Source organism: Canis lupus, chromosome 35 (assembly GCF_003254725.2).
Source record: "Canis lupus dingo isolate Sandy chromosome 35, ASM325472v2, whole genome shotgun sequence".
In the NCBI taxonomy this organism is placed as follows: domain Eukaryota; kingdom Metazoa; phylum Chordata; class Mammalia; order Carnivora; family Canidae; genus Canis; species Canis lupus.
This window is the reverse complement of record NC_064277.1, coordinates 5,788,121-5,802,479: the sequence shown is the minus strand read 5'-3', so window position 1 is coordinate 5,802,479 and position 14,359 is coordinate 5,788,121. Positions and strand designations below refer to the sequence as shown.

Here is a 14,359-nt window from a genome sequence, read left to right as displayed (position 1 = left end):
AATATTATACTATATGTTGACAAAGTGAATTTAAATAAAATATTTTTAGAAAATAATAAAATAAAAAAAGAAATATATGTTTGTATGTTTCGAATATCTATTTTAAAAAACAAGTAAAAATAAATATAAAATAGTTACTTGGTTCTCAAACAGCAGGTAACCTGGAGTTCAAAATCTGCCAAGTGGACTCTACAGGGGTGATGTATTTCTCATTCACTATCTTTGGTAGTGAATTACGATCTATAATTGTAATTTATAAAACTCACAGGGAGGCCCTTCAGAAAATAAATTCTTCCTTCATATTGAAAGAAAACATTTGATTCATTACTCAGCCAAGTGGTAGAAAGAATAATTAAGCTATCTACTATATAAATTACTGCTTACTTTAACTATTCTTCATTTTCAAGATCACAAGATTACAGATCCAGAATACCAACCTAAAGGCACAAAGTGTGAAAAGCAGTGCAATAATGTGATCACAAAGAAATTCTCATTTCTCTATCTAAATACTGGCTGACTTTAAGTCCTAACATTTCAGATGAACCCAAATGTTCCTCCTGTCGTCTGAGTGAAGGAGCAGCGCCTGCCTCTAATTGGAACAGTGAAGAGATTTGTTTTTCCTATTGCGCAGGATGAGATAAAGACATGGAACAAACACACTTACCTCTTGACTAAGAATCTAGTAAGGCAAATTAGTTGGCTTCAATTTGGTTCCCAGAACATTAATATAAACCTTGAATTTTTCCATTTGAATTGGCTCTAACCAACACTTGTTTAGTCTTTGACAACTCCTAGGATCTCAATCCTAGGTTGAATGGCTTTCAGGTTAGTGTTTCAGCCCTTTTCTCCGTTGGCTAAGATAGTTAACATAGTCAGATATGCCACACTGATGCTGATTTCTGTACTCAATTTGAAATAGAGACAAAAATGGCCCATAACCACATACATCTGCAAATCCCATCCAGTTGTCCTAGGAAGGTAGGCACAGCATGTTCTAGGAAGAAGGATATATCACATTGGATGAGAGCTCCAACTCTAAGGGATGGTTTCTAGCATTAGCCAGCAGAAGGTAGGTTTCAGCTTCCCAAGCAGCCTCCTCCTCCCATTTCAGAAGTGACTGTTTATTCATACAAATGGCTGTGGTAATAAGAGACAGCATTGCCACGGGGCCTACTTGTATGCATCCAGCACTACTGGTAGTGAAATCACACAGAATGAACCTTGCTGACATGAGCTCAGTATAAATATCAGAAAACAGCAAGCCACCTTCACAGACCATTCCTACCTTGAAAATCAGGTGAAGAGACCCTGCTGAGGACTTCTGGAAAACTTTCCCTCACACATAAAAAAGGAAACAAATGTGTTCTGTTTCCTGCTTCTGGATCCTGTGCTCCATCCTACTGTTGCCATTTTTTCAAGGCTAAGGGGCAAAAGCGTTCAAAGTTCTAGAGTCCTGGCATCACTGAGTGATGCCTGCTATTGCTCTTATTTAAACTATTTTGAGTTGGCTTTTTCTTGGTTGAAGCCAAAAGCATCCCTACTGCAATCCTGTAATAATTACTTACAATATTCATAGCAGGAGGAAAAAACCCACTCACCTACTCAGCTTTGTTTAATTGACATGTTCTTTCTTGCCATGACAATTCCTTCAAAACTGTCTTTGTTTTTGGTCTCTATTCTGATTATTTCCTTTTAAAACTATAACTTTTTCTCCCCAGCTTTATGAAGGTATAACTGACAAATCAAAATTATATATATTTTAAGGTGTACAGTGTGATGCTCTGAAACACATATACATATACATTTTTATTTCCTAAAACTATAACTTTTAACTTTATGATCTATCAACTATTGTTTAGATGACTCTAGTATTAACATATCCCCCCAGTTCCAGAGATAGAAATACCAAAACCTCCTCAGGGTGCCTGAGTGGCTTACTGGTTACGCATCCAACTCTTGGGTTTCAGCTCAGGTCATGATCTCAGGGTCATGGATCAAGCCCCATGTTGGGCTCTACACTCAGTGCAGAGTCGGCTTGGGACTGTTTCCCTCTCCCTCCCCCTACCCCACGCATGCACGTGCACTGTTTCTCAAATGACATAATCTTTAAAAAAAAAAAAATACCAAAACCTCCTCTAGCCAGGTAGATAATTTCTAAAATATATTGCATAAAATTTGTTAGATTTTATGAACATTAGCAAGATTCAAAGTTTAATGTTATTGTCTATAAATAGGAAGTTCTGTACATCTCCAAGGTTAATAGCCAAGAAAATGTAATATGGATATTGAATGTGTGTACATATAAAGGTCACATAACACACATCCTTCTAATCGACACTACAAGAAAGCTGTGGAAGAAGACACTGAAGATCTCATATTTTTTTTAAAGTGCCTTAAAAAAAGACCTGTGGCAGCAATTTTTGAAATATGTAAATATTTCACAAGATCCTCTGCCTTAACAAAAGAAAAATCAGTCATAAATCCACAGGCCTCTAAGGATAGAGACTCCAATACAAACATGGGGACACAGTTCAGAGGGCTCCACAGACTGCAGGTCAATGAAATGTCCTTACATCTTAAGAGTGAGGTTATATAACACCAAGATTGGCAAAGCAAGCTAAAAATGGAAATTATGGGCAGGGAAGGCCAGGAATCAGGAGGACTGTAGCTGCTACGCTCAGAATAGTTGTTTTGGAGTAGTTATGGTGGTGGTGGTGACAGCAATAGTAGTGGTGGTGGTAAAAATATGAATAACAGTCAATCAGGGTGAGACACTTTCTATGTGACAGGTTCTGATATAAATGCTTTACCTATAAGCACTATTAACGATTCCTAATACAAATTTGTCCATTCTCTTGCTCATTGCATTTCTCCTCATTTTGCAGTCAATGATTAGAGAGCACATACAAAAGGTTCTGTAGATGGTCATCTTCCCCACATCTTCCTCCACCTCTTTCTAGGACAGGTTCATAATAAAGCAAATATCACAATAAAGCAAGTCAAATGAACTTTTTGGTTTCACTGCATATAAAAGGTATGTTTTCACTATACTGAAAACATAAGTCTATTAAATGTGCAATAGCATTATGTCTTAAAAAGAAATGTATATATCTTACTTTAAAAATCCTTTATTAGGCAGCCTGGGTGGCTTGGTGGTTTGGCGCTCCCTTCAGCCCAGGGCGTGATCCTGGAGACCTGGGATCGAGTCCCGCGTCTGGCTGCCTGTGTGGAGCCTGCTTCTCCCTCTGCCTGTGTCTCTGCCTCTCTCATGAATAAATAAATAAAATCTTAAAAAAAAAATAAAAATAAAAATAAAAACCCTTTACTGGTAAGCATCATCTGAGCTTTCAGTGAATTGTAATTCTTTTCCTGGTGGAGGGTCCTGTCTCCATATTGATGACTACTGATTGAACAGGTTGGTGGTTGCCAAAGGTTGGGGTGGCTGTGACAATTTCTTAAAATAAGACATCAATGAAGTTTGCCATGTTGATTGACTCTTCCTTTCACAAATGATTTCTCTGCAGCATGCAATGCTTGTTTGATAGCATTTTACCCATAATAGAAATTCTTTCAAAATTAGAGTCAATCCTCTCACCCCCTGCCACTGCTTGATCAACTAACCTTATGTAACATTCTAAACCCTCTGTTGTCATATCAACAGTCTTCATGGCATCTTCACTAGAAATAGGTGCCATCTTAGGAAACCACTTTCTTTGCTCATCCATAAGAAGTAATCCCTTATCTGTTCAAGTTTGATATTGAGGGGCAGCAGTTCAATCACATCTTCAGGCTGCACTTCTAATTTTGCTTCTCTTGCTGTTTCCACCACATCTGCAGTTCCTTCCTCCACTGGAATCCTGAAGCCCTTAAACTCATCCATGGGGGTGGGAATCAACTTTCAAACTCCTATTCATGTTGATACTTTGACCTTTTCCCATGAATCACGAATGTTCTTAATGGCATCGAGGATGGTGAATCCTTTCCAGAATGTTTTCAATACAGTCTGCCCAGATCCAACAGAGGAATCACTATCTATGGTAGTTATAGCCTTATGAAACATATTTCTTAAAGAATAAGACTAGAAAATCATAATTACTCCTTGATCCATAAGGTGTAGAATGGGTGTTGTGTTAGCAGGCATGAAGACAACATTCATCTCATTATACATCTCTATTAGACCTGCTGGATGGCCAGGTGCATTGTCAATGGACAGGAATATTTTGAAAAGGATCTTTCTGAAGACTCAAAAGAGAGCTTAAAATATCAGTAAACCATGACATAAATAGATGTGCTGTCATCTAGGCTTTTTTGTTTCATTTACAGAGCACAGGCAGAGTAGATTTAGCCTGATTCTTAAAGGCCCTATAAGATCTTTGGAATAGTAAATAAGCTTCGGCTTCAATTTCAGCTATAATTGCAGTCAGCAGCTGCCTTAGCCCCTGACAAGAGAGTCAGTCTGTGCTTTGAAGGCAGCCATTGACTTCTCCTCTGTAACTATGAAAGTCCTACATGGCATTTTTTCGCAATAGAAGGCTGTTCAGTCTACATTGAAAACCTGTTGTTTCATGCAGCCACCTTCATTAATTATCTTAGCTAGATTTTCCGGATAGTATGCTACAGCTTCTACATTAGCACTTGCTACTTTACACACTTTGTACTTGATGTCATGGAGATGGCTTCTTTCCTTAAACTCCATGAACCAACCTCTGCTAGCTTCAAGCATTCTGTCTACACCTTCCTCACCTTTCTCAGCCTTCACAGAATTGAAGAGTTAGGATCATGCCCTGGATTAGACTTTGGCTTGAGGAAATGTGGCTAGTTTTCTTTTCATCTAGATCACTAAAACTTTCTCCATATCAGCAATCAGGCTGTTTTAGTTTCTTATCGCTCATATGTTCACGTTCACTGGAGTAGCACTTTTAATTTCCTTCAAGAACTTTCCTTTGCATTCACAATTTGGCTAACTGAGGCAAGAGGCCTAGCTTTTGGCCTGTGTCGGCAACTGACATCACGAAGCTTAATCATTTCTAATTTTTTAGAGTGAGAGATGTGCAACTCTTCTTTTCACTTGGACACTTGGAGGCTATGCAGGGTATTAACTGGTCTGAGTTCAATATTGTTGTGTCTCGGAGAATAGGGGCACCTGAGGAGAGGGAGAGAGATGGGGGACTGGCTGGTCGGTGGAGCAGCCAAGACACACACAACACTTTCCCCCTAAGTTTAGGGTCTTGGATGGGCTTGGTTTGTGGTACTTCAAACAATTACATTAGTAACATCAAAGATCACAGATCACCTAATAAATATCACGATAATGAAGAAGTTTGAAATATTGTAAGAATCACCAAAACGTGACATAAAACACAAAGCACGCCAATGATGCTGGAAAAATGGAGCCAACAGACTTGCTTGACACAGGGCTGCCACGGACCTTCATTATGTAAAAATGGAATATCTGTGAAATGCAATAAAATGAAACAATAAAATGAGGTATGTCTGAAGGCTCTTGGGATAAACATCCCTTTTATAGAAAAAAATTATGTGTTTTATGCGTGTATGTGAGCTGGGAAAAAGCGCACATGGAAATACTGAAAAAAATCCGAGGTTCATTCATATCATTGCAACACAATGAAGCTGATGGGATTCTCACAGCTGGATTTATTTGGGAATAGAATGAAGAAACCCTGCATAATCCTACATTAAGTCTCTATCAGACAACATTTATGATAATGACAGCAGAACTAGATCTAGGAGCTAGTCCAAGTCATGGAGATTAGCAAGTAATCACAGGCTCAAGTCCTAATACAATTCTGGAGAGACATGGAGGGATTTCGAGAATTAGACTAGCAAAAAAGGATTAAAAGTAAAAAAAAAAGGAAGAAGAAAAATTTGACCTCCACATGCACTGGTCAATGTCCACAAAATTCTACACACACCTATACAGCTCCATTATTTACTTCTTTATTTCTTTATAATTATCTCTTAATAAATCTGTTTCCTCTTCCAGACTGGAAATAATGTGATGTCAGGAACTGTCAATGTCATCTTTCTGACTCCAGAACTCCTAGTGTTTCAGTCTAGGCACAACAGAGTTTACTAGTTCATCATTAGGAGCTCTCTGCAGTCAGGTGCAGACAAAATCCTAGGTGTCACTTACTTCAGTAAGTAAGAGTAAGTAACTCTTGTGGTGGAGTTACGGGTGGTTCCTAGCCTCGGTTTCACTATCAGTAAAATCAGTTGACAGCACCCACCCCATTAGATCGTAATAAATGAAATCCCTAACATGGGGAAAGTATTTAGTCCAGTATCCTGCACCCAGCACTCAACAAATGGCAAGTATTATAAGGTATTAAACAAATTAACATGCAACACAAGAGCCAGTGAACTATGATCGCTGAAAGACATCAATGAGGGAAAATGGACAACCCTGGCCTCTCGAGACTTCTAGTCTTCACATGACCCGGCATACCCCGCTGATGCTTCATACTATATGGGGAGCAAGGACAAACTGACACACTGTCCCACAGGAGTCTATCCTCAGAGAGGAATTCACAGTCACCATCCTTTCAGAGGTGTGCACCACATTCTGTGCACATCCAGCCTCATCCTTCCTATCTCTGCTTCTGTTTTTTTCTAAATAAATGAAGCACACAAACAAATCTCTGACTTAAGCATAATGTTTTAAATATACATTTAAATGGTAGGAGTTTACTCACACAGTCCCCTCACACTGACAAATACAAATGAATGAATGAATGAATGAATGGACAAGAGAGAGGGAGAGAGAGAGAAAGGAAGGAAGGAGGGAGGAAAGGTGGAAGGGAAGAGGAAAAGAAAGAAGACCTTTGGCCATAACAACAAAAGTGTTATAGGATTGCAACTGAAATTCTTGGTAACAAACTCAGGGGCAAGAAGAAAGAAGAGTTTCAAGATTGGTTCAAAGAGATCATAATTCATAGATCCACTTATTGTAATAGTTATGATGTGTGAAAGATGTTATGGCTTAAAGCTGACGGCCAAGAAAAGAATTGTTGAGACGTCTTTAGTGCAAAAAGGTGGTTTTATTAAAGCTCGGGGACAGGACCCACGGGCAAAAAGAGCTGCATTGGGGTCATGAGGAGTGGCCTCTTATAGACTTTCAAGTTGGGAGGGGGTTAGGGAGACCATAAATCTTTAAGGAATTTTGGAAGCAAGCTTTCCAGCACCTTGAGGGGGCCAGTTACTGTTGGGAAAAGGTCATTTATTACCGTCTAATAAAACCTGCATCATGAGACCCTTTGGATGGATTTCTGTGGATCATAAGCTTGGGGGATGATTGTCAACATGTATCCTGGAGGGGTAGAGATAAAAGAAGTTTCCAAATGAGTTTTTATATGTTAAAGTAGACTCACAGGCTCCTTAGGATCGGGCTTAGATTGCCGGTTGTTCTCAGCAAAGTGTTAGCATCAAGGCAGCTGAGTTCCTAGAGGAAGGTCACTGCCTGTTTCAAGGACTTGTCAGTGGGATGTAAGTAGGAAGGAAATTTAATAACTTTTCTTCTGCCTTTGTTTCCCACATTGGTTATACTAAATAAACCCAAACCTGAAATACACCAGGAAGAAGTGACTTTAATCACCTGGTCAGATCATCTCACTTTATCATCTCATTTTACAGATGAGCCTCTGACAAGTAAGATGATTTTGTCCCTCTTTCTGTAGCATCACAGTGTGGTCCATGGACCAAGAGCATTGGCATCATCTGATAGTTTGTTAGAAACACAGAGTCGTAGGCTTTGTGTTAGTCACACTAAATCAGAATATGCATTTTAACAAGATCCTCAGGTGACTCATCTCCACACTGACGTCTGAGAAGCATTAATACAGGCAGTTTGTTACCAGTGAGTCAATAAACTGGATAATTTTACTCAATGCCTTATTTTTCTATAAACTATACACTAAATCTTTGGATCTGTTAAGAAAAATTTAAATCCTTTGGCTTTGAGTAATCAACTTATGGATTTATTTTTTTCTTTTTTCTTTCTCCCTTTATTTTTACTTTTTTTTTTAATTTAAATTCAATTTGTCAACATATAACATCCAGTGCTCATCCCATCAACCTATGGATTTTAAACTCAGGATAAAACTTTAGGAAATGGCTCTTGGAAGCCCTGAATGGACCTGTGGTAACACACAACATATAGTGACTACTCAGTGACCATTTCCCCATTTGTAAAGTGCAAAGAATAATTATACCTAAACTCAGAGGGTTATTAAGAGGACTGCATTAAGGACTGTGTGGTATTTAGAATCCTGAACACAGCGTGAGGCCTAAATGAGTGTTATACGCTAAGTGTGATTGTTGTTATGCTCTTACACACAACCATAAGCCTCATGAGAGGCTCGCGGGTCACCGCCCATCCATTGTCAACTATTCCTGCTGCAGTGACAAGAGTTTGAAATAATATTCACGATTAGCGATAAATACAGCCTGTGCCCACAGAAGAGAGTCAGGAGAATTCCTTACCTGGGAGAAGAGTACAACCAACACTGCTGAATTCTTTCATCAAATAGGACTCACATGGAATTCACAATGTTTAAGTAAAATTTATGTGAATAAAATTTATAATACTGATTAATGAATGATTTTCAATAACAAGAATTACTCTCTATAGGACTAAATACTGAATTCACAATTTAGGACTGTTTAAAGAATTCTTCAGAGATGAACACAGCTTGGATTGTTGAATATTCAACTCAATGTCCTGAAACAGTGACATCCTACCTAGGGGGGTTGGCAGATAGACACACAACAAGCGCCCAAACGCCAGAATAAGCCCAGTCAGGGGATACAGAGTGGGGGACAAAGATCTCTTGTGCAGAACAAGATATCATTCATCCAACAGCTTGTTCATCCATGTATTTCGAGCACTGATCGAGGTTGGGTAAAGAGAGCTACAACAAACAAAGCACTTAATTCAAACCATGTAAAATAGAAACCAAAAATCAAAATCACCTTATAACCTGAGTTTCCTACTTACTAGATGCAAGCAATGGTTTGAAGGTATTCAGGGAAGAGTGGCATAGATGGAGCCTTGGGGTGATACAAATCAGACTGTTGCTAGACCCTAGAAGAGAGCCAGCATAGTGAGACAGATAGATGGATTTATAAGACTATGGAGACTGTGCAGAGGAAGATGCCAGAGAGGCCGAGAGCCTAAAACATAATCTTGGATGGCCTGATAGGAGATGAAAGAAAAGAAATTTCTGCTTCCTGCCAGCCCTACAATTCCCAAGTGGCTCCCAGAGTTTCCTAGCCAGAGAAGCCATAAACTCACAGCTGCCAGCAGACCTATTCCCCTACATTTCCTACCTTCCCCTCTGGCGAGGAGTCTTGCATCATATTATGATCATGTTAAACATTTGTCTTAAGATAGACCAGCAACATTAAGTGACAAAATGAGTCTCATTTCCCGCATATATATAATGAGAACCATTTCAGTCCAATAGGTTAAAACTGCTAACACTCTAGTACTGTCTGCATTACTTATACCTAACCCACAAAATCTGCTCTATTATACCTGTCATGATAAAAATAGGGTATCTAAAGGTATCTGTGATAAGTGAATAATGCCCTCCCCACAATCCCCAAGATACCCATGTCCTAATCCCTGGAAGCTGTGAACAGGTTACCTTACATTCAAAAAGAACTTTACAGATGTGATTAAGAAAGGATCTTGGGATGTGGAGGTTACCTTGAATCATCTTGGTGGGTTCCATGTAATCACAAGGGTCCTTTTCTTGCAAAGCAAACAAAAATTCAGAAAAGACGATTTGACCACAAAGGGAAGGAGAGAGAAAAATGCAGTGTGAGAGGAAGCCATGATCCAAGAATGAGAACAGCCCTACAAGCTCTCACAGGTAAGGAAACGGATTCTCCCCTTGAGCTACTGGAAGGAATCTGCCCCACTAACACCTTTGCTTTAGCCTAATCAGACTGATTTTGACCTCTGGAACTATAAAATAATAAACGATGTTGTTTTAAGCTGCTTGGTTTGTGGTAACTTGTTATGCCAGCAATAGGGAACTAACCCAGATTATCATCAATAAATACTAATTATAGGTGCATAATTAGGAAACAGCTCTCTGTGATCTATAATTTACAAAGTATTTTATAGACAGACATTATTTTGGTGATTAAATCCTAACTGCTCCATCAGACGTCCTTAAGTTTATTACCCAAAGACAGCCATTTAAATTATATTATAGTGCAAGTATGCATACATTGATTTTGAAATGTGAAGGCAGAAGAAATGACAAAAAATGACATGTAATACAAGAAAACCATAGTCTCTTTCTAGGTATCTTTGTGTCTCCTAAGAGGTGACAGTTAAAGTGCACTTAAGATTGGACTTATGCCACTAACTCATGGTAGCAAATATGTTAGTTATCTGTGAATATTTCACGAGCGCTGAGTGCCTGTTCTGTACAATGTTGGCTGGTGTTCCATCAATGTTTACCAATTCAATAAGTGACTGAAAAAATGAAAAAGTGAATGAGAAAAACTTAGATTCTTAGTCAGGTTTTACTTTTGATCATTTAGATGGAGTTTTATTCTAAATTAACCTAGAAGGACCTGGTGCTAGAGCAAAAATAAACAGCTTACTTAAAAAAAAAATCACATTTTTTTTTTTTAAAGCCACTAAAAGTCAAACTGAAAATGTGAATAGGTTGTAGAAGATTTTTCCACCCTTGGTTAGGATGCAAAAGGTCACAGAAAACCAATGTCCCACTGTAACGATGAGAAAACAATAAATTTAGAAATCTTATTTGTCATGCAAAATATTGAGGAGATCTGGACACAAGTCTAATCGAGCAGAATTCCAGAGGGGGGTGAGCCCTTTCTGGGGTGGACAGACATTTATGGGTGCTTCACCACTGGTGCATTAGTAGGCAGAAAAGCTAGCCTGCTTTTGGTAAAAGAAACTTGGCTGGAATAAGGAGATATGAGCCAAACTTTGATCAGCCAAGCATCGACTAGTATGGCAGACTGGATAGTGGAGGAACAGCTAGCCCTCACTGCTAGCCAATGCTCCTTCATAATACTTTTGCCTGGTAAGCACCGGTGGCAGAAGCTGGCAACCTGGTGGAAAGTAGAGAGATCTCATCTCCCATGCAGAGATCCCAAACTCTGCTGCTGGGGCCAGATCTCACCATCAAGGGGAAATCAAATGGTGATTTGACTCCTGATTAGAACAAAGATATCTTGCCTAGTCATCTTCATCTTACCTGCCTGACAGTGGAAAGGGCAAGGCTTTCAGAGGACAGGTATTATCTACTTTGGCATCTTTGTCTTTTTATACACAATATAAAAGTGAGATAAGTGAAAAAGCAGGAAAAAGATGACCCATAACAAAGAAGAAAAGAAAAAAGAATAAAAGGAGAACAATAGTAACAAAATGGTTGGAATTAACAGAACTGAAAAATAACTATTAAGAAGACGCTAAAGAATTTAAGGGAAAATGTACAAAATAGGTGAAAAGATGAAGAATTCACCAGAGTAATAAAAACTCTAAAAGAGAAGCAAATAGAAATTGTAGAACTGATAAGTACAATATGAATTCACTGGAGGGGCTTCATGGTTAAATGGACAAAATAGAAAAGGTTAGCAAACCCAAAGATAAGAGAATAAAAACTATCTAAAATAAAGCACTGAGTGAAAAAAAAAATCAGTAATAAAAAACACACCCTGAGAATCAGAGTACTATGGCATAACTTCAAATGGTCTGACATACATGCAGTTGCAGCCTGAAAAGAAAATAAAGAATAGAGTATGCTTGTTGGAAGAGATATCAGGGTTTCAAGGATGGTTAAAGGGCATTAATCCAACCCAGTGAGATCCCAAGCAGGAAAAGACAGAAAAGCATACGTAGGTCAAACCACTGAAAACCACAGTACAAAGATAAAGACAACGAAATGACATGTTTCAAGAGCTGAAAGGAAAACACACACTCACTTGCACAAACACACATATGTGTGGGCACACACCCACAGGCACACACACACCTACACATCCATACACGTGTACACAATGTCCACATGCACACACACATACATGCATGTGTGCACACAAACTGGTAACCTAGACACCTATATTGGTAGGAAATACTCCTAAAAAGTACGGATGAAACAAAGGCATTTCCAGACAAGTAAACTGCGAACTTTTGTGCTACATTACAGGAAAATATTAAAGGAAGTTCTCCAGACCAAAGGGAAATGATCCCAGATAAAAACCAAGATCGGCAGAAAGGAACGATGATCAGTGGGGTAATATCAAGGTGGATATAAAACAAAATAGCTTTAAGTCTCTTTAAAAAATAATTGGCCATTTGAAGCAAATAGAGTGATAGACTGTGGAATTATAATACATGGAGAAATAAAATAAGAATATTAAACTCAAGGAGAGTAAGCCAATCTACACTATTGAAGAAAATTAAATGTCTCATGAAGCTGTGTAATAGTTACCATGGTAAAGGGTGATGGGATTAATTACGCACACTGTAATCTAGAATAGCCACTTAAAAATACAAAATGGAGAGTGCCAGGATGGTTCAGTCGGTTGAGTTACTCTTGATTTCGGCTCAGGTCATGATCTCAGGGTCCTAGGACAGGCCAGAGCTGTGCGTAGGGCTCCGTGCTCAGTGGCCAGTCTGCATGAGATTCTCCCTCTCTCTTGGCCCCTCCCCCCTCTTGTGCTCTCTTTCTAAAATAATAAATAAATCTTAAAAAAAAAAAAACAAAATGGTGAGATCGAATAGGATCAGGGTAATAATAAAATGGAGGAAAAGAACAAACAAACCAAAAAACACAAAACCTTAGTTTCCAAATGAAGGAAAAAAGAGAAGGGGAAAATAAAAAATGACAGAATTAAGCCCAAGAATCTCCCATGTAATTACAGTAAATGTTAAGAGGTATTCAACACTCCATTAAATCCAGGCTTAAATAAAAAGACCCAACTCTATGCAGTTTACAAGAGGCACACTGAATATAAGGACCTAGAGTGAAAATAAAATGAGGACAAGGACATGCACTGCAAACACTAATCATAGGTGTCTACTACGTTAGTATCAGAAAAACTAAACTTTAAAAGTATCATCGGTGATTAAGATGGCTATTTCATAATGATAAAATGATCATTAACGAAGCCCAAAGTTAGTTCTTTGCTCAGACTAAAAGCTTAATAAATTTCTTATTTTTTACATACAATTTCTGACAGTTTATGAACTCCTGTGTGATTATGGACCTCTACTTAAGACTTCTTTCCAAGGGGCACCTGGGTGACTCAGTTGGTTAAGCGTCTGCCTTCAGCTCAGATCACGATCTTGGGGTCCTGGGATAGAGCCCCACTCCCTCTACCCCTCCCCTCTGATTCATGAATAAAAAAAATCTTTAAAAAAACCCCACTCTTTAAAAAAATACACATTATTTATTTTTACACATTATTTTTAAATTCCACAAGTTTCCTTTCAAGTGTATGACCCCTTCAGTTCTTAAAAACTATTATTATTATTATTATTACTATTATTATTAGAATCTTCAAGTCATTTTACCTGAAATTTCACCTTCTGGTTGATATCTGACACGCGGAACTGCTTCAGGAAACGCTCATCCTCACTCCAGAAGAGGCGGATGTCAGGGATGTCATAGAGGATCATGGCCAGTCTTTCCAATCCTAGACCAAAGGCCCAGCCAATTCGATCTTGAGCACCAGCTACGATAGGAAAACAAAACAACTGACTTAAAAAATATAAAGGCTTCAAGGTGAATACTACTTGCTGATAAGTGACCAGTACCACTGTTAAGTGCCTGTTAAGGCACTGGGGAGGGGTTGTGGAGAGATCCACGAGGGTGCCCCATCTTATGTTTCTCATGCTTCCCACATTCCTTACTCACGTCCCTCACTAAAGCACTCTGGAGTCATGCTGACTCTAGGATTGCCTTTCATGTTTTATTACATTCCAGGATCTTTTAAGCCCTGGCTCCTGCCTCTTTGCCCTGATTCAAACATTTAGCCTACTATGTGCAGGTTACAGAGAAGAAGACAGAAAAGATCGTCTCCGTCCCTAGGTGGCCTAACTGGACAGGCAGGTATATTTGAAACATGTCACAGTGGACATTAATATTCAGGAAGAACCCTCCATTTCATTAAAACAACTTTACCCTTAATAAGAGCTACCTCAGTAACACATAGGGAGCAAGCAAGCAAAGATGAAATGCTCATTTACTACCACTCACTCCAAAGGTAAGATGTGTTATTTATTTACATTATGGCAATGCCATGAACTTGAAGGGTTTATTTCGCTTATCTGAAACAGGAGTAAGACCAA

At 38.7% G+C, this 14,359-nt stretch overlaps 1 protein-coding gene across 3 annotated transcripts in view; it reads right to left on the bottom strand.

Moving 5' to 3' along the window:
• The window catches only part of FARS2 (phenylalanyl-tRNA synthetase 2, mitochondrial), a 375,390-nt gene that overhangs the window by 174,585 nt on the left and 186,446 nt on the right, over positions 1–14,359 (bottom strand). For all 3 annotated transcript variants that reach the window (XM_035710517.2, XM_049106000.1, XM_049106001.1), the window contains one exon: positions 13,583–13,743. In XM_035710517.2, coding sequence (XP_035566410.1) covers positions 13,583–13,743 — 161 coding nt within the window. The remainder of the gene's footprint in view (positions 1–13,582; positions 13,744–14,359) is intronic.